At 38.2% G+C, this 27,968-nt stretch overlaps 2 protein-coding genes and 1 pseudogene across 9 annotated transcripts in view; 2 read left to right on the plus strand and 1 right to left on the minus strand.

The window, feature by feature from the left end:
- On the plus strand, positions 1-4,641 carry LOC111187943 (ras GTPase-activating protein-binding protein 1 pseudogene; annotated as a pseudogene).
- Positions 1-24,214, plus strand: part of NCBP1 (nuclear cap binding protein subunit 1) — a 44,641-nt gene extending 20,427 nt beyond the window's left edge. For all 5 annotated transcript variants that reach the window (XM_022600055.3, XM_022600056.2, XM_089912563.1 and 2 more), the window contains 15 exons: positions 5,081-5,178; positions 6,136-6,199; positions 7,634-7,744; positions 8,471-8,535; positions 9,912-9,974; positions 10,218-10,292; positions 12,404-12,507; positions 14,717-14,839; positions 15,800-15,902; positions 17,041-17,134; positions 17,853-17,956; positions 19,892-20,006; positions 21,449-21,577; positions 22,188-22,301; positions 23,680-24,214. In XM_022600055.3, coding sequence (XP_022455763.2) covers positions 5,081-5,178; positions 6,136-6,199; positions 7,634-7,744; positions 8,471-8,535; positions 9,912-9,974; positions 10,218-10,292; positions 12,404-12,507; positions 14,717-14,839; positions 15,800-15,902; positions 17,041-17,134; positions 17,853-17,956; positions 19,892-20,006; positions 21,449-21,577; positions 22,188-22,301; positions 23,680-23,793 — 1,476 coding nt within the window. In that variant the 3' untranslated portion in view covers positions 23,794-24,214. The remainder of the gene's footprint in view (positions 1-5,080; positions 5,179-6,135; positions 6,200-7,633; positions 7,745-8,470; positions 8,536-9,911; positions 9,975-10,217; positions 10,293-12,403; positions 12,508-14,716; positions 14,840-15,799; positions 15,903-17,040; positions 17,135-17,852; positions 17,957-19,891; positions 20,007-21,448; positions 21,578-22,187; positions 22,302-23,679) is intronic.
- The window catches only part of XPA (XPA, DNA damage recognition and repair factor), a 56,953-nt gene continuing 33,567 nt past the window's right edge, over positions 4,583-27,968 (minus strand). For 2 of the 4 annotated variants that reach the window (XM_089912584.1, XM_022600067.3), the window contains exon 6: positions 4,583-27,491. In XM_089912584.1, coding sequence (XP_089768710.1) covers positions 27,343-27,491 — 149 coding nt within the window. In that variant the 3' untranslated portion in view covers positions 4,583-27,342. The remainder of the gene's footprint in view (positions 27,492-27,968) is intronic. The other 2 variants (XR_016393449.1, XR_016393450.1) reach the window with 2 other exon arrangements.

A 27,968-nucleotide genomic window follows, 5' to 3' on the forward strand; every position in this document is an offset into this window, starting at 1 on the left:
ATGACCAACAAAAGTGCCTTTCAAAGCGCCTGTGTTGTGTTGTAATTGTGGTTTAATCTTGTTTGAATTATGCCTATGGGACATTTTAATTTTGAGTTGTTTATTATCTAAGAGGGTCATTGGCAGTGAAGTTAACAGTTTAATTCAGTGAATGGTATCACCTCATGATTCAAGAAATCATATTTAGGCAGTGTAAATTGACAGCACGGTGTACAATTGAAGAGTGTAGGTTTGAGAGGCCAAGTAGGTTTGGGTTTTAATCCTGGCTTAGTCATAGCCCAGCTGTGTGATCTTGAGTGAGTTATTTACCTCCCTACCTTAGTTTCCTAATGGAATAATAATAGTGTATATCTCATAAAGTTGTAATGAGGATTAAATTATTAACACGCATAAAGTGCATAGAACAGTATGTGACACGTGATGAGTGCTCAATAAAGTTTTTAATTTAAAAATCCCAATGATTAGTATAAGCTGACTTTATAGTTCTTAAATATATGTATTTTTTATTATGAGGTCAGGTTGTTGATAGCTGTTATACTTCAGCAATTAAGAAAATGTATAATTTTGATATTAACATTTGATATAAAAATTTACATTTTAACTGTGCTTTAGTTACTTTATACCTTTGCATTTGAATGACTGTTTTTTTGGGTTTTTTTAAAATTTATTTTTGGCAACGTTGGGTCTTCGTTGCTGCGCACAGGCTTTCTCTAGTTGCAGTGAGCGGGGTCTACTCTTCCTTGCAGTGTGCGGGCTTCTCATTGCAGTGGCTTCTCTTGTTGTGGAGCACGGGCTCTAGGCACACGGGCTTCAGTAGTTGTGGCACATGGGCTCAGTAGTTGTGGTTCACGGGCTTAGTTGCTCTGCGGCATGTGGGATCTTCCTGGACCAGGGCTTGAACCCGTGTCCTCTGCATTGGCAGGCGGATTCTGAACCACTGTACCACCAGGGAAGCCCATGACTGTCTTAACTTTAATGCCCAGGCAGCAAGCACAGTGATCACTGGGCTGGTTCTGAAAAGAAACTCGCCTGGCTGAAGTACTATCTATACCTGTTGCTTAGTACATTCCAGTCAGCATAGAGCAGAGTTTCTCAGCCTCAGCACAATTGGTGCTTTGGGCTGGATAATCCTTTGTTGTGGGGCTGTCCTGTGAATTGTAGGATGCTTAGGAGCATCCCTGGCCTCTACCTTCTAGGTGCCAGTAGCATGTCAGTTGTGACAACCAAAAATGTCTCCAGAGATTGGCAAATGTCCCCTTAGGGGCAAAATTTCCCCCGGTTGAGAACCACTGGCATAAGAACCAATGTTACCACCTTAGGTCAAACTTGAGTTTTCTTTCCCTATCTTCTCTCTTCTATGGAAAGTTGCTTATGACCAGGGAAATTTTAGTGTATGTATACTCTATCTCAGGGTAACAAGTTGTTGGATAATTGGTTATATATACAAAATTATCAACTTGCTACCCACTTGCAATATTGCATATATAATGCTTTTAGTTAACTTTATGTAATGGTCTAATTAGAGTATATATAATTGGAAGTCTAATTTACAGTAAGACTGTTAGAATCTTTGTGATTAGGTATTTATTTGTACAAGGGGAACATTAGAATGGCACCTCAAAATTTGCTTTTCCTGTACTATTTGTACTTAATTGGTGTTGCCTCTGTAATGTGCCCATCATCCTTTGCCAGAAGAGCATAAATATGCAAAATATCTGTTTGAAGAGGATTTGGTTTTTTTGTTCTGGGCTTTCAAAAAATGTTTTGTTTTGTTTTCAATTAGAAATGATAAAGTAGATTAAAGTAAAAGTCACCATTAAGTAGTAAGTAATAAGTAAATAAACTCATTGAACCTGTTTGCTATGCATATTTTTTTAATTAAACAATATCATGTAGATAATGTTCTTCAACCTTTTTTAAAACAGCATAGTGTGGATATCTTTCAATGCATACATGATTTTTTTATGTCTACATAGTGTTCGAGACAAAATTTTCCCTCTCTCCATGTTTTTTATGGAAGTAATCCAGTCCCGTGGTTTCAAAACATAAACTGTAATGGCCACGGCGGGCGAGAGCGAGCCGCGGCCTGGGCCCCAGGGTGATCTCGGGGGCCTGGGGCCCCGTGCGGCCGGCTCGGTAGCTTTTCCCTCCTGCCCCCCCGCACGCGGAGTCCTTCCTCCCCTGGCGGGGTCTCCAGCTTAACCCAGACCAGAGGAGGCTTTTCTTTGGGTGAGGGACACGAAAGTGCATTGAGAATTTCTCAACTCGGGAAGCAGAAGTGCTGCTCCTAGGTTTTACAGGGAGTAAGGGGGGAGCAGTGAGTTCGTGGATATTGAGTGATGATAATAGCTAACCTTTTTCCAAGCCCTCGCTGTGTGCCAGGCACTGTGCGGAGCAACTTGTGTGTCTCTTCTTTACTCCCGAAATGCCCCGATGAGGTTGAATTGAGCAAAGCAATGGTTATGGAGAAGCCTAGTCTCCTGCTGGTCGGGCGGGAATTTGTGAGACAGTATTACACACTGTTGAACCAGGCCTCAGACATGCTACACAGATTTTGTGGAAAGAACTCTTCTTATGTCCATGGGGGATTGGATTCAAATGGAAAGCCAGCAGATGCGGTCTATGGACAGAAAGAAATCCATAGGAAAGTGATGTCACGAAATTTCACCAATTGCCACACTAAGATCCGTCATGTCGATGCTCATGCCACCCTGAATGATGGTGTGGTGGTCCAGGTGATGGGCTTGTTCTCTAATAACCACCAGGCTTTGAGGAGATTCATGCAGACCTTTGTCCTTGCTCCTGAGGGCTCTGTTGCAAATAAGTTCTATGTTCATAATGATATCTTCAGATACCAAGATGAGGTCTTTGGTGGCTTTGCCACTGAGCCTCAGGAAGAATCTGAAGAAGAAGTAGAGGAACCTGAAGAAAGACAGCAGACACCTGAGGTGGTACCTGATGATTCTGGAACTTTCTATGATCAAACTGTCAGCAGTGACTTAGAAGAACATTTAGAAGAACTTGTTGCTGAACCAGAGCCTGATCCTGAACCAGAGCCAGAGCAAGAACCTGTGTCTGAAGTCCAAGAGGAAAAGTCTGAGCCAGTATTGGAAGAAACTGTTCCTGAGGATGCTCAGAAGAGTTCTTCTCCAGCGCCTGCAGACATAGCCCAGACAGTGCAGGAGGACTTGAGAACCTTTTCATGGGCATCTGTGACCAGTAAGAACCTTCCACCCAGTGGAGCTGTTCCGGTTACTGGGATACCACCTCATGTTGTTAAAGTACCAGCTTCACAGCCTCGTCCAGAGTCTAAGCCTGAATCTCACATTCCACCGCAGAGGCCTCAGAGGGATCAAAGGGTGCGAGAACAGCGAATAAATGTTCCTCCCCAGAGGGGGCCTAGACCAGTCTGTGAGGCTGGTGAGCAAGGTGACGTTGAACCCCGAAGAATCGTGAGACACCCTGACAGTCACCAACTCTTTATCGGCAATCTGCCTCATGAGGTGGACAAATCAGAGCTTAAAGATTTTTTTCAAAATTATGGGAATGTGGTGGAGCTGCATATTAACAGCGGTGGGAAATTACCCAATTTTGGGTTCATTGTGTTTGATGATTCTGAGCCTGTTCAGAAGGTGCTTAGCAACAGGCCCATCATGTTCAGAGGTGAGGTCCGTCTGAATGTGGAAGAAAAGAAGACTCAAGCTGCCCGGGAAGGGGATCGCCGAGATAACCGCCTTTGGGGACCTGGAGGCCCTCGAGGTGGGCTGGGTGGTGGGATGAGAGGCCCACCCCGTGGAGGCATGGTGCAGAAACCAGGATTTGGAGTGGGAAGGGGCATTGCTCCAAGGCAGTGAATTGCTCTTCACCGATCTTCAGGCAGCAGTACAAACCCTAGCTCCCACAGAATGATTTCTTCAGCCAACCTTTGGTATCTTGGAATCTGATCCTAGTCTATGATAAACTGCTTAAGTTTGTACAGTTCTACTTTTTGTGTTACTGATGTGTGCTCGTTCCCCTCTCACCCCCTCCCCCCACCTTTTAGTCCTTCACTTCCAGTTTTGTGGAATGATATTTTAGGCAAAATTGATTTTTAAAGAAGAAAAAAAAAGACTGCATTTCCTTGATTTATTTGCATATACAGACTGGATTTTTTTTTAACAGTTTCCCCAAAGGATTGTGTCTTGCTTATTACTGACATTTGGTATGTTTCATTCATTGGAATATTTTTTACTTATTTTCTACATGTTTCAAAAGCCTGTGAGAATTACAGGATTTGATAAACATTTTGAAGGCAGGAAGAACCCAAATTGTCTCTTCTTTGAGAGTCATGACTACCTTCTGGTGTGGAAAAATTGCCGTTGGAAAAATTGACAATTTAGATTCTCTCTGGTATGGTTAAAAACTGAATAAAAGGTGTTAGTAGAGTTTTTCTTTGGATACGTGGTTGCAAAACAGTTCCAAAACCTGTTTTTACCATTGAAATTTAAACTGTGAGATAGGTTTTAAATGTCTAGAATGCAATTGATAAGCTTTTCTTGAACTGTTAGATTTTTTTTTTGAAGTAGAGTTTTTTCATGTTTAATTTGTATTTGTAAAAAAAAAAAAAAAAAAAACCAAAAAGGCCCCAAAAATTTTCAAAAATCTGAATAACACAAAACCGGAGCAAAACTGTTGTGCCTTCTATTTATCTTTGATTCCAGTCTTGGCAATTGTTTAAAGAAAAATAATAATAAAAAAAATAAACTTAGGTTTGTTCTATTTAAAAAAATAAATAAAAATAAACTGTATAGGACTAATAATATACAAAAATTACTTAGTTTGCTTCATTTAAGACCTGAAGTGGGCAAGGATAGTACAGTGTCAGATGCAGTAGAAAAAAACACTATAGCTGACATTCTAATTCTCTTGTAGACATAAGTGAACAAATTTGCTGAAATACAGAGCTTTCACACTTGTGAACTTTTATCCCCAGCATCCAATACAGTGTCTGGAACATAATAAGCTCTGATATATTTGTTGAATAAATGAAAAATAATATTTTGTCTAGGTCTGGAGTATATGTATTTGGTTTTCTTTCCAGGGTCCTGTAATGCCAGGGAGTCATTCAGTGGAAAGATTTGTGATAGAAGAGAATCTTCACTGCATCGTTAAGTCCCACTGGAAGGAAAGGAAGACTTGGTAAGATGCTTTTCATGGTACTTTTAGTAGAGTGGAGAAAAAGTAGCAATCTTGATGATTTAGTAAGAGCAAAATGTACGTTAAGAGTAAGAAAATCTTCCTCTCTTCCTGATGCCCTGTCTTGCTAAGACCGATCTCTAAAACACTTGATTTGCTTTCTGGAGGCACTTCACCCTCAAATAGTACTTTCCTGGATGCTACATAGTACTGTAGTGCTTTATAGTAATATGCATATGATGCCTGATCTTTTGTATGGATGTTTGCCATGTGCTCTGGACAACTTAACTTGAATGGCAAGCTGTTTTTGGTATGAATGTTGTGGGAATAAATGAATACTAATGGTTTTGCTGTTTCCTAGCAGTTAGACATCAAGCTTTGGAAAAGTTTATTTTTAATATTTTCTGAAACCTTGGAAAGTTTTGGTTTAGATCTTAAAATGGAAAGGAATATAGTATTTTGGGAATGGTCTACCTTATAAAACATTTTAAGTTAGTAGATCTGAATATACTTACTTACTATTATTACTTATATGCCTTTTTTTTTTTTTTTTTTGCGGTACGAGGGCCTCTCACTGTTGTGGCCTCTCCAGTTGCGGAGCACAGGCTCCAGACGCGCAGGCTCAGCGGCCATGGCTCTCGGGCCCAGCCGCTCCTCAGCATGTGGGATCTTCCCAGATGGGGGCACGAACCCGTGTCCCCTGCATCGGCAGGCGGACTCTCAACCACTGCGCCACCAGGGAAGCCCACTTACACTCCTTTTGATCTTCCAAGGAGTTTTGCATGCATTAAAGAGTTTCCTTATGGTAGACAAAATAATCTGTGCTGTAGTTAAGTAACTGAAATCTGGAACATTTCAGAAAAGATTTCCTTTATATCTACATACACTGTTTTTGAAACTGCTATTTAGTTTTTCATATATCTGTGTGTACTCATTAAACTTAAATTACACTTTTTATAGTGCTGCACAGCTAGTGAGTTATCCTGGGAAGAACAAGATCCCCTTGAACTACCACATAGTTGAGGTATGCATTCCAAATGGAGCTTGTTTTTAAGTTTCAGAATCTTTCTGTTGACTGTAAAGTGTAATCTACTCTTGGCCTTTTTGTTGTTCTTGCTACTTGGCAGGTGCTGAAAATTAATAGAGAAGAGAGGAAATTGCTTTCAATTTTGGAGCTCTGTTAGCCATGTTAGTAAAGAGAAAAGAGGAGGTTAAGCCCAGTGTACAAATGGAATTTTGAGTTGCCTATAATTTATTTATATATTGATAGTATATCTTCATTCATGAATAGTTATCATGGATAATGTAAGTTACCTCTAACTCTATCAATACATTGTCCACTTAACAGATGTATAAGAGGCTTAAATATTTTAAAATATTGTATTCTTTAGGCAGATAACCCATCTTTAACTGTGTTTATCTGGCCTCTTATTACTAGCATACCCCTGACTAGTGTATTATTTCCTGTATCACAGGGTAGGGATAAGTAGGAATCCTTATTTATTCTTAGAAATCAAAAGAGCCAGTTGTTTTGGAAGTGGAAAAAAATAGATAATGCTTTTGATTCCATATGAAGTCATACAGAAGGGTGATACTAGTAGCGTAGTTGAACGCCTTGTAGAGATTTATTTCCCAAAAACAGTGTTTTCACTTGACCCAAACTGTCAATTGCATTATTCATTTATGTTAAAATACTCAAAGTGAGCATAATTATGTATCATTTGATTCACTTTTTATTCATACTATACCTATGTACTTCCTTAGAAATGCTGCATCTGTTCTCTTTATAGAACTTGAGAGTGTGGTTAGGCTATGAACTTGACTCACTGACATGTCAGTTGAAATGCAAAACATAAGTCATATTTTTAAATGTGCAAAATGTGTAGAAATTCATACAAAAGTGTGGGAGATGGGAGTGAGAAGAAGGAATGCAGACCAGGCTCTAGAAGTCGAGGTAGACGGTCCACACATTATATAAAGAGGAAGGAAACAAGTTTGTGAATGAGAGCATGGCAAAAAAGTCTTGGAATACCAAGAATATAGTAACAGTGTAGAATGAGTTAATAACTATCTTCTGTTCCCATCCTCTGAGTCTACAAAGGACTTTTACTTCTTATAGGAATGAAACTCTGGTGGATCTGTGAGTCCCCAGTAAACTGTACCTCCCTGAATTAACTCTGATACTTCCAGAGTTGAAATTGGACAGTTCTCTGGAAGTATCAACTAAGCATTAATTTTTGCATATTCTTATTTGATTGAGTTATAGAGATAAGAAATCTTCATTACAGTATTCAATTGTAGATCTTTGTGTTTTAAAGAGCATAATTTTAAAGGTTAAAAAGTAATTTTTTTTATTATGAATACCATAGAGTTAGACTTTAGAACATTGAGGTGTTTCTAATAGTAGAAGTGTGTAGATAGCTGTTGAATTGAGTTCTGACTTGTGATTCCTTTGTAGGTGATCTTTGCAGAGCTGTTTCAACTTCCAGCACCCCCTCACATTGATGTGATGTACACAACACTTCTCATTGAACTGTGTAAACTTCAGCCTGGCTCTCTACCCCAAGTTGTATCCTTTCCTTTGTTTTTAATGTACTCTCTTTGGCCTGACTTTAAGAGATTATTAAATATTTCTGCTTGTGGGTTTAAATCATTTCATGAAAACAGTTTGGCATTTCTTTAAAAGTTAAACATTACGTGTACTGTACAGTCCAGCCATTCTGCTCTGGAGTATTTACCCAAGAGAATAAATGTTCATAACTTTATTTGTAATAACCCAAAACTGGAAACAATCCAAATATCCATCAATACAGAAAGGATAAGCAAATTTTGTTACAGCTATACAGTGGAATACTACTCAGTAATAAAAAAAAAGGACAAATTTTCAATGCAGGCAGCAACATGAATGAATTGCAAAATAATTATATTGAATAAAAGGTGCCAAACAAATACGAATTCACACTATATGATAGCATTTACACAAAATCCTAGAAAATGCAAAGTAATATAGTGACAGCAGACCAATATTTGCTTGGGGGCATAAATGAGGGGAAAAAGGGAGAATGGATTACAAAAGAGCATGGGGAACTTTTGGAGATGATGTAAATGCTCATTATCTCGATTTCATGGGTGTATACAGATCAAATGTACATCACTGATACCTCAAAGATCAATTACTTGAAACGAAGCTCAGCATTATTAGTCATTATATAGACTTCTAAGAAATGTTATTTATTTTTTCTACCACAGCTTATTTTCAAGGAGAGTATAGTTTTCCTTATCCTGAAATTCACAGCTTGCACAGGCAACTGAAATGTTATACATGCGTTTGGACACGATGAATACCACATGCGTAGACAGGTATAGTAATTGCCTTATTTCTGTACTGAGTGTTAGCAGCTTCTGCTCCCTGTACTTTATAAAAGAATTTGATAAGGAAAACAATCGCCTTTTTAAGAATTTCCAAGTTGGTTGTTCTTTCTTGCCTCCCGCAAATAATCCTTTATATAATAAAACTCATAATTGTTATAACATTACACTTTCTAGTTTAATTTTCAATATGAAATGATGCCCATACTGAGGTTTTCTTTAATTGCATTGTTTAGTTCTTTGGTATGGTTACACTTTTCCCTCTGTAATTGGGTAGGTAAGCTTTTAAAATAGGTTTTATGCTAACCCATATGTAGAAGCAGAGTCTAATACTGTATATTTATGTTTATATAATATGTATTTTTGTTTATGAATAGTATCTGCTTCTAAAATAATTAGCTACTATGTAACTACAGCTCCAAGACTCAGTTTATACAAAAGGCCATATTGGATTTTTATAGCTGTGGTAATTTCATGCCTGTTGTCGTCTTCTGGGTGAGGTCTATATACTACCTTTATTAGCTGGTGTTCTCTGTTCTGTCAGTTTTCCAAAGTAGATCAGGACAGATATTGAACATTTCCACAATCTGTCATGTCTACTATTCAAATGCGATATTTGAAAATTATCAGTAAAGGCTGTCCTGTGTTGTTGACCTATTATCTTGAGTAATTTTAATGACTGAAATTATAGATACATGAGGGATGTGCTTTAAGAAGGTGTCTGCTGAGGGTTTTTTCCCAGTCTAATTAATAAACCATCAGTTGTGCTGGGCATCCCTATTATGCCATTCATTCAGCAAGTGTTCATTGGGCTCTTAAAAATTTCACAGTGTTATACAGTCTACTAAGGTGATCCGTATCTAGTCAGAGAGATCAGATGTGTTTTTAAGAGAAAAGGGGGCTTTGATGGTATATTTTGTTGTTTGTGGTGAAAGGGTGTGGTATGATGATGAGAGACTACTTTGGCTCGTCCGTTTATAAAACGTTTTTAATCATTTTTATTTTTGCACCTCACACCTCTGTTTCGTTGTCAGTTAAATGGGGAAAATAATACATTCCTCAGAAGTTATTGTGAGAATTAAATTATATAAACATATATAAGGTACTTGATATAAAACAGGCACTTGAATCATATCAATTATTCACTTAAAAAGGATAGCACTGTTAGGAGGAGTGAGATGGGGGACTGTTACTTTTTGAAGTAGAACGTGAGTTACAGGATTTGCACAGAAAAGGGTAACTGGTAGGAGAAAATACAGCTGTAGGTAGGGGGAAATTGGGTTTTGTCTGAAGGATTATGTAAGTTCCTGTTATAAATTGCAACCGTTCATCCTTTTCTGTCCCCCCCACCCCACTTCTCTGTATAGGTTTATTAATTGGTTTTCCCATCATCTAAGTAACTTCCAGTTCCGTTGGAGCTGGGAAGATTGGTAAGCAGTGTTGTGTATATTATATCTTTCTTCTCTCTACAGTCTGCCATTTTTTAAAAAAAGTTAATATTTAAAACTATAATATAAAAGCAATCTTCTTCACGGTCTGAAAGATTTAGGGTTTTTTTGGTATGTATATAAATGTAATAATTTAGGTAGAAGGGAACTATTTGTAGCTAAGTACAAGTTAGGTATAGGTGCAGATCATGTGTAAGAACTTACAAAACTATATTTCCTCATTAGGTCAGATTGTCTTACTCAAGATCCAGAAAGTCCCAAACCAAAGTTTGTAAGAGAAGTTCTAGAAAAATGTATGAGGTAAGTTCTTTGTGTTTTCTCCTTGGCTTAGGTCTTCTAATTTCTGTGGGGGTATTTTTCCCTTCTCTGCATTTGTGATGTATGTCTAGAATATTATTTTTAAAATCCAAGCACCTACCTCTCTTCCCTTTCAGTTTGTAATCAAGATTTAGGCTGAAAAACTTGGGCAACCATGCCATCTAGATTCTATGTGAATTAAGCCAATAAGGTTTTTTTGTCAAATAGACTTTGAAATAATTTCAAATTTCAGGAAAATTGCCAAAATAGAGCTCTGTATAGTGTTCATCTAGATTCCCTAGTTAACATTTTACTACATTTGTTCTAATGTCCTAGTCCTTTTTCCCTCTCTGTGTATGTAATCTACCCTTTATATTGGTCTTTTTCTGAACCCTTTGAAAACAAGTTGCAGATATGATGTCCAAGCATCCTTTAATGGTCGGTTGTATATTTCCTCAAAACTCTCCTACATGACCAGCATACAGCTCTCCAAATCAGGAAATGAGCTCTGATACAGTAATACCACTATACGATCCACAGATGCTGCTGAAATTTTGCTAACCATCCCAACAATGTCTTTTCCCTTTCTGGTCCAGAATTCTTGGATAGAACGTGTGTAGCATTTAGTTGTCATTTTCTTCAGTCAATCATTTTTTTTTTTTTTTTTGGCGGTACGCGGGCCTCTCATTGTTGTGGCCTCTCCCGTTGCGGAGCACAGGCTCCAGACACGCAGGCTCAGGCCCAGCCGCTCCGCGGCATATGGGATCTTCCCAGACCAGGGCACGAACCCATGTCCCCTGCATCGGCAGGCAGACTCTCAACCACTGCGCCGCCAGGGAAGCCCTCTTCAGTCAATCTTGAACAGCTATTATTCTTTATCTTTCATGTCCTTGTCAGTTTTAAAGAATGTAGGCCTTACTTTGTTGTGTTGCCTTGATGGCGCCCTCATGACTCAAGTCTTGCATTGTCCCACCACTAGAGATGTTAACCTTGATTACATGGCCATGTCAGGCTTCTCTAACTTAAATTCACCATTTTTTCCCTTTGCAGTTAATATTTTGTGGGAAATACTGAGGTTACATCCTGTTCTTCATCAGACCTCCACTGACAACTTGTACTTTTATCTATCACTACTGTGGTAATTGCCAAGTGATGATTCTCTTTGTCTATTATTTTTTCTACATTTATTAGTTGGCATTCTACTGTAAGAAAGAGCTTTCCTTTTTCACCCATTTATTAATTCCTGTGTTTATATATCAGTAGGGACTATTTCATTCAGTGGGTTCTAATTCATTACTGTCTTTATTAATTATGATGCTCAGATTGTCCCTGATTTGTCCATTGGGAGTCCCTTGTGGCTCCTGTGTCCTTTTTTTTTTCTTCTTTAATGTCCCCCTCCATTCATTGAGCATTTCCTTATTTCTGGCACAAGATATTCCAGGCTTATCTTGTGTTTCCTTGCCCCTTTCCTGGAATCATCTATTTATTCAAGGAGTCCGAGTTTCTTTTAGTGGAGCATGGCACTTAGGAAGCAAGGTCTGGACACTTGATGTGCTTGTTGCTATTGGGGTGTCATTGGTTCTAGGCCCTCTGGATGGATAAGGGTAGTGAATATATTTCTACACACACACACACACACATCTGTAACTATTTTTATATCCACTTAGATGTGTGTATCCCTCCAATTCCAACCAAACATCTCATTTTTTTCCTAGCCTTCCCCTTTGCCTTGATTTGTAAATACCTTTGCAGGCATTAAGAAACCTGGTTCCCATTAGCCTCAGTAAGTATTTATTTCCTGCAATATAACCAGTCTCCCAACCACACAAACGGTTTCCTCTACCTCATCCCACCCCACCATCACCACCCCACATACCTGGCCTCCAGGCTTGTGGACCCAGTGGCCCACATCTCAGTGCAAACCAGTAAGTTTTGAAGAAGGCCTGAGTTCTCGTGCTGGCCTAGACAACAGTTTAAAAGACTTGTCCTCTTTTATTTCTTGGTTGTCAGCTGAGTCCGGGGTGTTGGAGATTGTGACCTTCTGGGTAAGTTGGATGTTACTGAAGAATGGAACTGATGAATGATATTTTCTGAGGCTCTTATTTGTATTGTAGGTTGTCTTACCATCAGCGTATATTAGATATTGTCCCTCCTACCTTCTCAGCTCTATGTCCTGCAAACCCAACCTGCATTTACAAGTATGGAGATGAAAGTAGCAGTAAGTAGTAAAACAGATCCTGTTTTTAAAAGGTACTAATGCAAGTATTCTCTTAAGTCGGTTATCTAAGGTGGAGAAAGTGAACTTTTTCTCTTCTTGGGTTTATATTTTGTTTGAAAGGTGATTTCTCACCAACCTCTATTGTTTTATTTGCTGTCATTTTGAAGGTTTATTATGATTTACTTAGTTATTACTGGCTTGTTACTTTTTTCTTTTAATATTGTTTATAATGTTATATCCATGACATTATTTTAAATGTTGCTAAGTATAGCAAGATGAATTTATAGCCAGAACTTAATAGAATGAAAATACGTTTGTCATGGCAATGGAGATTACTCAAACTGATTAATATCTGGTAACAGTTCAGGTGCACATAGACTATTTTGACCAGCAGTGTGCCGCTAGAAGTAAATTCTTAAACATGCTTTTCTTACTTTTTGGTCACATCATTTCTGAGGTTGCACTATAAATCGGGGGGGGGCTATATAATTTGATATGCCATTTTGTGCTTTACACTTAATGAAGGTAAGGTTGTACATTGGTGAGCACTGGTAGAGAGTTAGGTGTGGAGTTTCCAAGTTAGTCTTTTCACATGGCACTGAACACAGCTCCTCCATGAGCCTTCCAGTTCGTGTTGTGTAGCAGTTCTTTGCATCTTGAAACTCACTCCTCTCCCTTGCCTTCTCATATTGTATGCCTGGTTCTCCACCTGCACCTCAGACTACACCTGTTTTCCTTGAAATAAACTCAGTTGGTTCCAATGCTAAGTACATTTCCTATGTTACTATGTCACGTATTCCTTAAAACAACTGAGAAATAGGTATGTTTATTTTACAAATTTTACAATGAGGAAATGGCTTCAAAGAGCCAGAGTGAGATTGCTTTGAGTGGTAAAGCCCAGAGTCAGATACTGAGCAGCCCCGCTCTTGACCACTGTCTTTTCCTGAAAAAGCAAAGCTTGATGTGGTACTTGTAAGTGCCAAGTTTTGATTTCTGCTTTGTACTGGCTCAGAGAACCATAAGGTACAGTCTTTGATATCAAAGAGTTCATTCAGACTTTTGTTGAACACTGAGCTTTCTTTTTTTCCATAGAAATAACTCAGCCTTACACTTAAGGCCCTCCTGTCATTCCTACTTTATGATTTGTCAGTTCTTCTCAAACGAACCTCCACTCCAGCCAGGCCCACTTCCTTTTTTATTTTTTCTATGCTTTCTTGCGTTTGCCTTTGTGCCATTATCCCATTCTAGAAAGCCCTTTCTCTTCTGATTCCTGTTCTCTTTCCAGGGTCTAGCCCAACTCCAGTCTTTTAAATATTTTTTAACGCAAGCCAGTTTTGTGTTGCTCTCTGGCTACTTCTTATGTGATTATCTTGGTTTTCCACCTAGAATGTAGACGTCACAGTGGCAGAGGATTCTTTTTTTCTTCACGTATTTTCTCTCCCACTTTCAAGAAAAGCACACAGCACATGTGACCTGTTGTAATTGACTTTATTCATTCCAAGTGCTTAGTAACTCATTCTACGTCAGAATTTATTTTTTGTTACCTCTTTGTCTACCTTACATTAAAAGTAGTTGTTCTGGTGACGCCATACAGTATATCAGTATATACTAGTACAATATAATACAGTAAGGACTCAACAGGTATTAACCACCAGTAAACATGTGGAGTCAAAGCACATGAGCATCTGGCTTACACAGATTCAAGTGTGTGGACTCAGCAGAAGAGAAAAGCAAAAAATCTGTCTTAAGTTGGCAGCCTTCACGTTGTTCAAACCCAAATTTAGTTTCCACTGTCTTAGGGAAAGGGAGGAGGAAGGGTACACTGACCAAAATCAAAGAGAATACATTGGTTCTCAGCTTACGGAGGCCTAGGGATTTGAGGACTGTCAAAGGACAGCTGCAGCTGTGTCCCCTCACCCTCATCCCTGAGGAAGATCAGTACCCCTCATACTCTGAATTTCAGTTAGCTCCGTGTTAAGGAAGTATCGGGGCAAGAATTACCTCTTATGCTTTATTTTAGGTGAAAAAACCATTGCCCTATTAAATGAAACTTTCACATGTGGTTATCTTTATACAGAATATTGATCTTAGGATAAAGAGTACTCTATTTTAAAAGAAAAGAATTTTTTTTTAAAGTTTCTCAGTTATTTAACTAATTGCAACAATAGTCTTAAAACCTGGTCTACTCTCCTCCCCACTCTGTGCTTAGACTCTCTTCCTGGACATTCGGTTGCCCTCTGTTTAGCTGTTGCCTTTAAAAGTAAAGCAACCAATGATGAAATCTTCAGCATTCTGAAAGATGTACCAAATCCTAACCAGGATGATGATGATGGTAAGGGAATTAAATATTTCTTGAATGGAACTCTGTATGGGCCATGTTAAAAGTATAAACATAATTTTCTTAAATCTCATGGGATACTCATAAAGCAATATATTTGTTTGGCCTGTCCAGCTTGACCATTGTTCCCAGAACCCAGCTATCTTCTCCCTTAAACGTTCCCTCTTTTCACTTTAGAGAGTTTCCCGCCCAGAAAGACTTGGTATATTATAAAGTTGGATTTTCTCTCCAAATTAAACTATAAGTTTATCATCAACAGATAAGACAAAAAGAATGAGAGGGACTTGCTTTATGTCGTATTAAAACATCTTGAAAATTACAATAACTAAAACAAATCAGTAAAAGAGATGAAAAGTCTACTGGGACAACTAGGTTAACCATTTGTTGGGGGGCAGATTTTGTTGTTAGATGTGTTACATAATGACGTGCACAGAAAAATGACACAGTCAAAACATTAATGGTGTTTGGGTTATTTATTATTGGGATTTTGTTTGTTTAGATTTTTAAAGAAACTTGTATTATGATGTTAGAGAAAATGTATTTAGAAAGTATAATTCAAAATGTTAAATTTAGACATTCTCAAACATCTTAGGACATAGACCTGTTAAGGAGGGCTTACTGTATTTTTTTTCTTTTACTATATTTATTATCTTGCCACTATGTAGAGAGATAAGAACAAGGAAATCTATGTGGTATTTGTAAAAAGAAATGGATCATATAGAAGAATTAGGGAAACAATCCCAAAAAACTTAAGATTATGCTTAGTTTTATATTTTGAGTATTTGAAATCAGTGATAGTCTTTTATCATCTATTAGTACTCAAAGATATTTGCTTGAATGTCTCACTTGGTATTTGGATGTGAGTGTGCCATCTGTTTAGCGATTCAGGCAAGGGACCAAAATTGCTATACTTAAAACATTTTCCTAACTCTCTTACTGTGGGCTGTTTTTCAGATGAAGGATTCAGCTTTAACCCATTGAAAATAGAGGTCTTTGTACAGACTCTGCTACACTTAGCAGCCAAGTCATTCAGCCACTCCTTCAGTGCTCTTGCAAAGTAAGTACAACAAGAACACACATGCTGTCTTGAGGGTTTAGGACTTTGTTTGGTGAACACCAATGGCATCCTGATTTTTACGTAAAATTATTGACTGTGAAGATCTTAATAACAGTATTATCATATAATTTGATACAATGGGTTTTGGTTTGTGGTAGCTAAAATCCCCATCCTATGGCTCCTGTCAGTCTGTTAGCACAGTTTGCATGTATATATATTCAATAGAATGTACATTTTTTCATATAAACCTTTAGAGAAACAAGTGAAAAACCTGAGTCCATAGGACAGTCATATATACAGTCAAGAAGTTGCCACCTTGGGACTTCCCTGATGGCACAGTGGTTAAGAATCCACCTACCAATGCAGGAGATGCAGGTTCGATCCCTGGTCTGGGAAGATCCCACATGCCACAGAGCAACTAAGCCCATGTGCCACAACTACTGAGCCTGCAAGCCACAGCTACTGAGCCCACACGCCTAGAGCCCGTGTTCCACAACAAGAGAAGCCACCACAATGAGAAGCCCACTCGCTACAACTAGGAAAGCACACACACAGCAACACAGCCATCCATCCATACATCAATAAATAAATTATTTATTTTTTTTAAAAAAGTTGCCACCTTGTCTAAGCATCTTCCTAAAAAAAAGGTTAGCAGAATTGAGAGCCAGCTACATTTTTAGGAGCCACCCAAAGGTTGGCATCTAAAGACAACTTTCTAACTCGTCCCACAGTTCCAAATGAAGAAAGAACATACAGATATTCCTTCAGTTGAGCAGAGAAACTAGACTCCTCACCCCATCTCAACTTCCAAGTCTGTATGTGACTTGCAGGATTCTCACAGAAGGCACAGTCGGAATACTGCACCTGTGTTTGGAGACAGTTCCTTAGCCCTCATCTATTCTTAGATACACAGTAAACTATAGTCCTAGGCTAATGATAGTATAATTTTCCGAAGATTTTATGACAAATTCCATACAAACTGAAATCCTAATCATACCTTTTATATCCTTAATGGTTAACGTTTGGTTATTTTGCATTTATATATTGCACTGTAAACTGAGTAGCACTGTAAAGGCTTTGAAAATATTAAAATGTTTAATAAGTTTGTATGTGGTGTTTTTCCCCCCACTGTCAAAAGGTTTCATGAAGTCTTCAAAACCCTAGCTGAAAGCGATGAAGGAAAATTACATGTTCTAAGAGTCATGTTTGAGGTCTGGCGGAACCATCCACAGGTAAAAACTATTTAAGACATATTGAGGTGCTGATTGTACAGGTATAAAAATAAGGCAGTTAATACCGTCGTTTTAGTTTGCAGAACATGAAATTTGACTCTTGCCTATAGAACAGTTTTTAAATCTGTAATTTTAGTGCTTTGAAAAAGTAATGATGTTTGAGTCATTCTTTAAAGAGCAGTTGTTATGATTTGGTTTGGTATTGTAATATCTCAGCGCATTTTAAGTACTTAATAAGAATGCTTATTTCTTGGAAGGTTCTCCAGTTGGGTAGGAAAGAGTTACCTAGTCTAGCCAGTTTCTAAAAAACAAGCTCCAGATTTGTCAAATCTCGATACACTATTATCATACCATGTATTATAAAGAGGCATTAAAATAAATTTCAGAGTTATATTAAGACTTTTGTGATAAAACTATCTTGTATTTCTAAATTTTAAGATTCGATGGAAATTATATATTTTGTATATATCATCTAAAATTTAAAGAAACATTGTTAAGTGTTAATATTCAGAGTTTTTCTTTTTGCTCAATCTTTGTGTTCTTGTATTCTTACAATAAGTACCAGAGCCAAGCAGAAGGCAAAATAAATCTTAAGACCTAATGGTTAATGTTCAGTTCCATAGCCACTGAAAATGAACTTCAGTTTTGCAGCAGTGGGATTATCGTGGCCTACATATGAGTGTGGTTTACCCTAATAATTTATTTTCTCTGATTGTAGATGATTGCTGTACTAGTAGATAAGATGATTCGTACACAGATTGTTGACTGTGCTGCAGTAGCAAATTGGATCTTCTCTTCAGAACTATCTCGTGACTTTACTAGGTAATAGGGATTATTTTACAAAGTTCCTGTTCTCTAAGAATTAGTTTACATGTGGTCCCTTATACATGAGCTCCAAATTCTGGTCCAAACCAGGTTGATATTAATATAATGGTCCAATCTGGTAGGATTGGACTTGGCAAAGATTCTTGCACAATGGAAATCCACACAGCCAGTCCGGTTGCAGTGTCTCTTAGGGATATACGTAAGTTGAATTAGGACTCAGCCAATCAAGGAGAAATGCTTATAAAGGATCCAGACTATTGGGAGGGAACATCAGGCTGCATGTCAGGGTCTCAACTAGACAATGGGACATGGGCAGGAGTTCCAGCTCCACTGGGGACCTGAAATGCACCCCCGGAACTGGCAGAAATCACAGTCCGTCATAGATTACACATCATGGAGGGACTGAGGAAAGCCTGGTGGGCACCTGAATGCCTCTGGGGAAGGGAGGTCTCACCTCAGTCATAAAAGTCCTTGATTTAATACACAGAAGATTCATTCTAGACTCATTCCTCCTAAAGGAAAGAGGCTTTTCATTAAGTTTGGTTCTTATACATGAAGTTGAGTCCATAGGCTTTATAACTGATCAGGACTGGGATAGCAAGAGCTGACACAAAACAGGAAACAAAGGAAAATTACTTACAAAGACATAAATATCCATCACAACCTTTATCCTCTTCATTGTATGTTATTGGCAGAGGACACTAGTCTGAGATAAACTGAATCCTTAGGGTGAAAGAATGTGGTCTGGGGTTATCATACCAGCCAAGTAGGTACTCACAAATGAAGGCAACATCAGACCATTCTCAGATTTGCAAAATCTCAGAAAACTGACAACTCAAGTAGGTGTTAGCCATTATCCTGAATGATTTACATCTGCAACTCTTAACTCTGCAAAGCCTTCCTTGACCACCCCTTCCAGAGTTGAAGTACTGTGCTCTTTTATCCTATCTGCTAACATTCTAGACCTTGAGTTTTATGAAATGATTGGTTTATTATCTTCCACTTCAACTGTCATTGTCCAGATCAAAATCTGTAGAAAGAAGTACTCTTCTGTGCTGTATATCCTGGGGTTAGGAGACCAAATGTATAGACATACAAGCAGTTAAGAAGCTACTTAAAAAGCACATGCATATTTATGCAACAAACATTTAAAGCACTTACAGGTGATCCTGGTATTTGAGCAAGTAGTTGACATAAATATCTCATTCTTAAAAGCCTAGCAGTTGATAGCTATTATCAACTAATGAGATTCTTAAATGTGTCAAGAGAATTGGCTGAGTTTGTGCTAGTTAAATATCAACAGTATAAACCATGCAAATGAGCCTCAGATTGTTTCCATTTCAAGCTGCAATACTTAGTGTTTACATTTAGAAGAGAGAAAATGTATTTTTGTTCCTAACCTGTTTTTTCTGGTTTGCCATTTCATTAAATATGTACACATACCTTCTATGTGTGTCTAGTAGGAGATGGAAATAAGAAAAATGACAAGGACCCAATATTGCCTTCAGGAAGCTCACCTGAGTAATGGGTGGAGCTAGATGTTTTGCACAGTTGACAATACAAGAAAAATCATAATTGTTGCTGGAGAGATATGCCTTATTCTGTCTGCCTAAAGAACAGAAGGCTAGGGCTTCCCTGGTGGCGCAGTGGTTGAGAGTCCGCCTGCCGATGCAGGGGACACGGGTTCGTGCCCTGCTCTGGGAAGATCCCACATGCCGTGGAGCGGCTGGGCCCGTGAGCCATGGCCGCTGAGCCTGTGCTCCGCAACAGGGAGAGGCCACAACAGTAAGAGGCCCGCGTACCGCAAAAAAAAAAACAAAAAACAGAAGGCTATATAAAACCTCAAGAACGAGTAGGTTATAAAAGTTGAGAGGGCTTATTTTCTATGAGTAGAGTTTAACGTCCAGTAATCAAATGCCTTATTACTTTAAGATTGTTTGTTTGGGAAATCTTGCACTCCACAATTCGTAAGATGAACAAACACGTTCTTAAGATCCAGAAGGAGCTAGAAGAGGCTAAAGAAAAACTCGCAAGGCAACATAAGCGGGTAAGTCTTGTGTTGATTGTAAATGGTCAAAGAAAATATACCAGAAACTTTTGCGAATATTCATTACCTTGATGGGAACTTATTTTTTCGAGACCAAATCATGCAGAGCTGTTTGTAGAAGTGGAGGAAGGGACGGACCTGGGGTCTGCTGTTCTCTCGTTCTGCACGGTGAACCTGTTTAGGAAGCCACAAACCTCACTTCTCCATAGTTCACCATCTCTGGATCAGTTTCATGTTTGCCTTCCCAAAAAGGGAGGAGAAGGAAGGAGGACACTTGTGTTTCTATAAGAGTTTCTGATGCAAGAGGGGAAGAGGGAGAAGATTGTCCATGTTCACCACTCCCCCGGTAAGGTTGGGGGTAGTGGGGGGGTCACTCCCAGGCCTATAAGATACTTCTCATATTAATAAGAAGTTAAGTATTTTAGCTATTTGGCAGAAACAGTGAGTTGGCTGTATCCTGTGATTTAGCAAACAGTGCTGGTATTGTTCATGACAGAATTTTCCAGTTATGCACATTTATCAGAGTAGAGGGTAAAAGCAAGTTTAATGATTTATATGAACTAGAGCAGGTTCGAGTGCTAGTCTCCATCTAGACATTCATATATACCTGAGTGTATGTATGTAAACACACAGATCTAAAGTACTGTAAGGTAAATGGTATCATCCCCATGTTATACACGTATAAACTCCAGAGACTTGACTTCACACCACTCTGCTCTCTAGATATGTGGTGTCCAATATGGTGACCACCAGCCACATGTAACTAGTTATAAGCTAATTAAATCTGAATACAATTTAAAAGTCAGTTCTTCAGTCACACCACATTTCAAGTGCTCAGGTGTCATGCGTGGCTAGTGGCTATTGTGAGGGCAGTGCAGATCTACGGTGATGAAAGTGTTGTGATGAGAGGCTCCCGAGACCCTAACCCTGTATTTCCCCTAGGAGCAGCAGTTCAGTGTTCACAAACTCAGGGTTCCCAGCAATTTCATAAAACAGACTATGGTGAATAACAAAAATCAGCTGTATATTTTCCTTGGAGCTCAAAGCTGTTTTCATTTTGAATGGAGGAAAAATGTGACACATATTTCCTCCTTGAGTGGGCTGTCTTATAAAAGGCATAACTTACTTCTGCTTTATAGCAAATCTACCACGATTGCCCAAGTGCCACTGAATTTCCCTGGCATAACTTACTTCTGCTTTATAGCAAATCTACCACGATTGCCCAAGTGCCACTGAATTTCCCTGGCCTAGATAAGAGGTACTCATAGGACTTGGGGACATTTTGCCTGTATGTTTGGGACACTGGAGTACTTTTACTATAGAATACAAGTCTTCAAATAGCATTTGACCAGACATAATAAAAATCCTTAGATTTGCTTGATGGGATTTAATACACTGCCATCCTAAATGGTGTTTTCTCTTTGTTCCTTTGCATTCGGTAGCGAAGTGATGATGATGACAGAAGCAGTGACAGGAAAGATGGGGCTCTTGAGGAACAAATAGAAAGACTGCAGGAGAAAGTGGAATCTGCTCAGAGTGAACAAAAGAATCTCTTCCTTGTCATATTTCAGGTATCTTGGCTTGGGACACTGATATGTTCAAAGAAACAGTACATTTCTTTAGTTTTAAAAAATGTTTTTATCACAGAAGTAATACATATTCATTTATAAGATCTTAAATATATAAAAGTTTTCAAGGGAAAAATAAAAGTTCACTAACTGGAGGTAATTCTGTTATTTACTTATTTACTTAATGAGCATTCTTGCATGAGCATTTCTCCTTGCTTTAAAAAAAATGGATACTACTGTTAAATACCTCTTTCATATTTAATTATTCCTAATTGATCTATTTATCGATAGATTGTTTTCCTTCCTGAAGATTTTTGTGTATACACTCCTGTTAACATTTCTGATTATGTCCTTAGAACAGGTTCTAAGAAAAATTACTAGCATTAAGTTAATCTAGACATTAAAGGTCTTCGGGTATCGCCAGAAACGATGTACTAACTCATTATCACTGCTTTTCTACACTGACAGTATTTATTGAATTATGAAAGTTATGGATACACACCACAAAGGGTGAAACAAACAAACCTTTGAGGTCTCTTGGTCAAAAATTTGATTGTTTCCAAAATATAAGAATTTTTTCTGACACCTCTGGAACTTTGTACCCCATTTCCAGCGTTTTATCATGATCTTGACTGAGCACTTGGTACGATGTGAAACTGACGGGACCAGTGTATTAACACCGTGGTATAAGAACTGTATAGAGAGGCTCCAGCAGATCTTCCTACAGGTTTGTGGAAAACTGATTATATAATAAACATCATTATTCTCAGCCACAGGGATTTTCCATTTCAAAAAGTCATCAAATCTGTCAGGAGGTTACGTAGTACCTGTAAGCCCCTTAGTGTCCATTTGTTCCTACTGCTGCTCATCACAATATTTAGGCTTAAATTGGCTCTGTACCATTCAGACTCCTAATTGCCATTCTCTTTGGAGAGCCTAGCTGTAATACAACATATAGAGAAAAACATGCTACGGGAAGAGTAATCAGATCTTAAGAATCTCTGTAAATTCAGTGTGCAGATGATAACCTTGTTTCTGGAGGCACTATTTGAGTTCTCTGAGGTCCTTATGGAAAGCAAAATGCAACACCTACTCTCTGCTAGATTTAAAGATCTGTAAGAGAGTGAAACTAATCCTTTGTATCTTCAGATACTAACACCCCAAATCCTCATTTGTTTGTTCTAGAAAAGAGTGATTAAAGCAGAAGGCATAAAAGGGGGGGGGAGTTTTTTAAGGCTCCAAACAAAAACTTATTCTAGGTTTTTTAGTTACTGTCAAATTAAAAAGCTTTAACAGCCCCTAGTTAGTCCTATAGGAATCTGAGTATATTAAAGTTTATATTTGTACACATAGAAGAAACTTTCATTTTCTGACATTTTTTTTCCCAGTTAGGCTCAACAAGTCACTGATTTTCAGTAAGACAGATGACCTCTTTATTTTTAAAAGATTAATTTAAAAAAATGAGGTTTTCCTATTTTGTGGAATACTTCACAGATCACTGGCTAATATCACTGGCTAATTCTCTTAATATTTTTTTCTTTTACAAAGAGATACGTTACAGCCCTAACCAAAAAAAGGAAATGATTCCAAATTTTTATGTTTCAGGGACCGTGGTTAAAACCATGGTTACTTAGTAACAGTGCTATTCTTATTTGTAATGTATACCACCTCCCCCTCAACACCCTCCCCTTTTTTTTTTTTTAAATCTTCCTAGATCAGTCCCTGTCCTGACAGCTTTTAAAAAGTCATACTGTATTTTGTCCTGATTAGGGAAGAGACGCATCTGAACCTCATCTAGAATAGTAGCAGGTGCTGCTGCCACTGCCTTGAAGTATGAATTGCATTTACATAGAAGCAGGCCAGAACTGGATTTTTTAAATTATTGAACATCCTTTTGTTTTGTTTTGGAACTCGTTTACTCCTACATTTTCTTAATGTTGAGGCTTTTCAGGGGCCTATTATTCCTACCAGCAAAACCACTTTTTTTTTTCCTGTTCTTTCCCATCATTCCAGTGTGGATGGGCCGCTGAGGAAAATGTTCTGCAAGATTGCTTATGTGCGTTTTCTCCTGACCTAAACACTTATCCCCTTTTCTGTGTCCACAGCATCACCAAATAATCCAGCAGTACATGGTGACCCTGGAGAACCTGCTCTTCACTGCTGAATTAGACCCTCATATCCTGGCTGTGTTCCAGCAGTTCTGTGCCCTGCAGGCCTAAGGGTCATTTTTTTCCCCCTCCTGTCAAGATTTTTTTAAGATCTCAAAATAATGTCTTATTTTTAATGGTTTGAATGCTTGCTTTCTTGTAGCATCCTTTCTTGAAGCAGAGGGGGAGGACAGGACAGTGAAGAATATGGTATTACCTTTAACTGCCCCTAAAAAGCAGATATTCCCTAATGACAATACTGTGACAATGACCATAGGATGGATGTATTATGTATGTGACAGATACAACTTCTCTCTGGTATTTTTTCTCCTTAAGGGACAAAAGATAACTGATTTGAGGTATGTGTAACACTAGAGGTCAAGCTTACAAAGCAGTATATAGAACTGATGGTTTATTATCAAGTAGCATAGCTTTTCACAGCTCATGGGTAACCTAACATGGCTGAAATAAAACTGAAAATATGTTTTTTAAACCTTGGTATTTCATGATTTATCATCTCAGTCTACTTTAAAATTAGTGGTTTCTTACTAAAAAATTAGTGGTTTCTTACTAAAAGTGAGGTTTCTTACCTCCATCTGAAATTTTCTCTTCAAAGTATTTTTCATTACTGTAGTATTTTAAGACACTACTGTTATTAGAGTAGAAGTTCCCAAATTCATCACCTGGGGCTCTTCTAATTAAACCACACTCTCTGGGGGTGGAACACAGGCATTGGTAGTTCTTAAAGCTCCCGGGTAATTCCAATGTGCAGATAAGTTTTGAACTATTCATCATCTTAGAACATCTGGTCATTTCCTCAAATCTGAGACATCTGTCAGGTCATACAGTGAATTACATGCTAAAGTGGGATTTAGAAGTAGCTAGATTGGCTAAAACTATACTTGGCATTAGATGTAGGTTTGGATTTTATTTCTATGGAGTCTGGGTGGGCCAAGTAATTACTAATTCCGGAGCCTGTTTCCTATGTGGTGTTGAGGCTTAATTAAGATGATAAAAGTACACTGTTAAATAACACACAAGGGATTATCTGACATTCCAAATCCTAGCATTTTTAGACTAAATTTACCAGTAATCCCACAACTGTAAGCATCTGTGCATTGTACAGATGTACTTTTCTTAGCTTAGTACCTCGTACGTTTACAATGCGTTAGGTATTCTCCATATTAATATATGGGGCCTCTTTGGTTTATCATAACATTTAGTGGCTACAGAATATAGTCTACTCAATAGATGGAAATTCCCAGGATTTAAATACCGTACCATTTAGCAAACAGTCACAGGATTAAGGTTGCATGGCAAGTTACCGGCAGAAAGGGAACTAAAACCCAGGTTCTTTGCTAAATGTTCTTTTGTTTACACTGTTCCTCCTTCCCACAAACTACGTAATTAGAAAAACCTCCTATCCTCAAGAAGCTAAAGGATAACCATTTAAGGCTTTGGTTAACTTTGATCCTAAACTGCTTTGTAATCCTTTCATAATGTATTGCAAAGTTTGGCTAGTTATACTTACTTGATCCAAATCCTAGAGGAATTTCTAGGTTTTCACCTCCTTTCTCTTGGACCCTCTCTTCATGTGTAATGGTTGCTTCTAACAGTTGCTCACTGATGTAACCCTGGCTCTGACCCAGTCTGGCAGCTAGGTATATGAAAAAACTGAATCAGAGACTGAATTTTGAAGAAGTAAAGGTACAAGAGCAAACATTCAACAGTTGCTCTCCCCACTAATGAAGCTCACACAGACAAAAGAATGGCATGTCACTGTAACTGTACGTCGTACCTTGCAATAAATCAATATTCTATCAAACTGTGCTGATGCCATTTAACATGCTTTTGTCAAAGTGAACATATACTTTTCCTTAACTCTCAATCTCCCAGGAATTATTCAGAAAGCAGTTCATATGAAGATAAGTTTGTTTGCTTTTTCTGGAAAGTATTTAGCAGTGATTTGTATTAACTTACTAATCTACAATTATACCTGAAAATGAAAGATGAGGACAGAACTTGGCAACCAAAAGCAGATCTGGCTGTCAGTGATAGCTGGATACCAGGACTGTCCTAAATTGATGAAGGTGAAGAGTGACTAGAAGCCCACCTCAACTGGACAAGTCTATTAACTACACTGGTCTTGATGTGCTCATTAACAACTGGCTGTTACGTGCCAGATGCTATAGATTCACCGTATTTAATCGTCATGAGAGTCCTTACATGATTATACCCATCTGATAGATAAAAACAGGCCCACGGAGTAACTTACCCAAGGTCCACAGGTAGTAAGTGGAATCTGAAACTATATCCATGTGGTGGTTTTAGGGCTTCTTGTCTCCCAGTAGTAATGCTGTTGTCAGCAGCCTGAACCCCTAGTTCCTTGCTGGGAAGGTGTTTTTTTTTTCCCCCAAGAAGTTCTTGCCGCCCATTTGGAATCGCTTTTTAGTGAGCTGTAATATTCAGCATAACACATTAAAAAAAATCAACACTCGATAAATATATTAAACATTTCTGTATTGAATACTTATATAGAGAACAATTAGTAATTATAGTCTCAGGTCTTTGGATTTGACTTTTGACTTTTGCCCTTCTTCAAGCATAATCTCCAAGAGCTGATCTAGAGAGAGAAATGAAAATGTACAAAAACTTCCTATTTATTTGTAGCAGTAGGATAAAAAGTCCTGTCAAAGAACTTGAAAATATCTAGTTTATCATAACTTGTATTTGTTTTTATCAGGGAAAGAATGCATAGACCCTGTAATCAAGCACTCGGGATCAAATGCTCTTACTAGATATAACTATCTTGTAATCCTTTTGACAAGACAGAGGAATATTTGACTACCTAAACTTGATCAAGATGTCTGGGGTGATGTCAGGTTGTAGGTTACCCCTCCTTTAGAAGTGTTAAAACAAGCACAGCAAGCTGTCTTCCCTCCCAGGATTAAATGAGAATACCTGTAAGGCACTTAGCATAGTGCCTGCATGGCACGTGGTAAATGCTCAGTAAATGTTAACAAGTTATGATAAACTTATCACTACCTTTGATCAACAAACAATATAGCTGTTTTTCCATTTTAATCCAGATTTGAAAAGGACTATCTGGAAACTAATATTAAGATCTATAGTAGTAAACCCTAAGGGTACAGAAAACTTGTCCCAGCAATAGCTCCCTGCTCCCTGACTTGCAGACAGTAGTAGTCTAGAAGACCTGGCCCAGCCTCTGGGGTGCAGTGGTCTACCACCATCCATGCTGTTTCTTGGGATAAGAATCCAGTTCAGCCAGTTTTTGCCTTTACTACTAAAAGCTCTTCCTCCTACCCCAATCTAGGGTTTGTCTTGGTTGCTTCTCAATTTTAGCTCTAACCTAACATTTTTGAACCTATCACTCAGCTCCCATCCCTATTGTAGAAAAAATGGTCACAGACCCAATATTTCGCCCACAACCAGACCTGCTGGACCTTAACTGAAACTTGTTTTTAAGCCATAACATACATAATTATTTAAGCATTATTTATACAAGTGTTTCATTCATCTATGAAGACTTTACATTTTGATGAATTCTGAACAAGACCAATCTAAATTTCCACACTATAAAACATATCACTTAACTAAAAATCACATTTTCTCGTATGTCAGTTCATGGCCACACACAGTACAAGTCTTCCGGTACACGTCATCCTCTAGGTTTTCTTCTGGTCCATACTCATGTTGATGAGCAACTGTCTCCTTTTTCCATAGACTGCTTCTTACTGCTCGCCGTAATTCTAAGAGAAAAATAAAAGCCAGTTTTTCAGTGGTGCTATTTCAGCTGTGTGTGTTTAAACCAAATGTGGTTTACACCTTAATTTTATAACAAATCAAAACTGCTGATACAGATTTGGCAAGCTTACTTATCTCACTCACTGGTTTGGCCTGTGAAATCATTCATGTGACTGTTGGAGTTAGTGTGAAACAGGAGATTCAGAATTGAGGTATATGGACTAGAGGGACCGCAAAAAACTAGATTCAGAAGACAAGCGAAAGAACAGGGTTTGTTCGAGCAGCTGGCTACAGAAAACAAGATGCCACAGCAGGAAAGGGCAATCAGCTGGGATGACTGAGGATAAAGAGCATTTTAAACTCCTTGTAAGTCAGGAGCTACTTCTCTAAGAGGCAAGTCAAACTTTGCTTGCAAGAAAACTAGAAAGCCAAGAACTCCGCCACTAGTTCATGGCTGATGTTAGAAAAGCTGCTCATGCAAC

This window comes from Delphinapterus leucas, chromosome 6, assembly GCF_059928025.1.
Source record: "Delphinapterus leucas isolate spDelLeu-1000000601 "Yukka" chromosome 6, BTC_Dleu_Yukka2, whole genome shotgun sequence".
Lineage (NCBI taxonomy): Eukaryota > Metazoa > Chordata > Mammalia > Artiodactyla > Monodontidae > Delphinapterus > Delphinapterus leucas.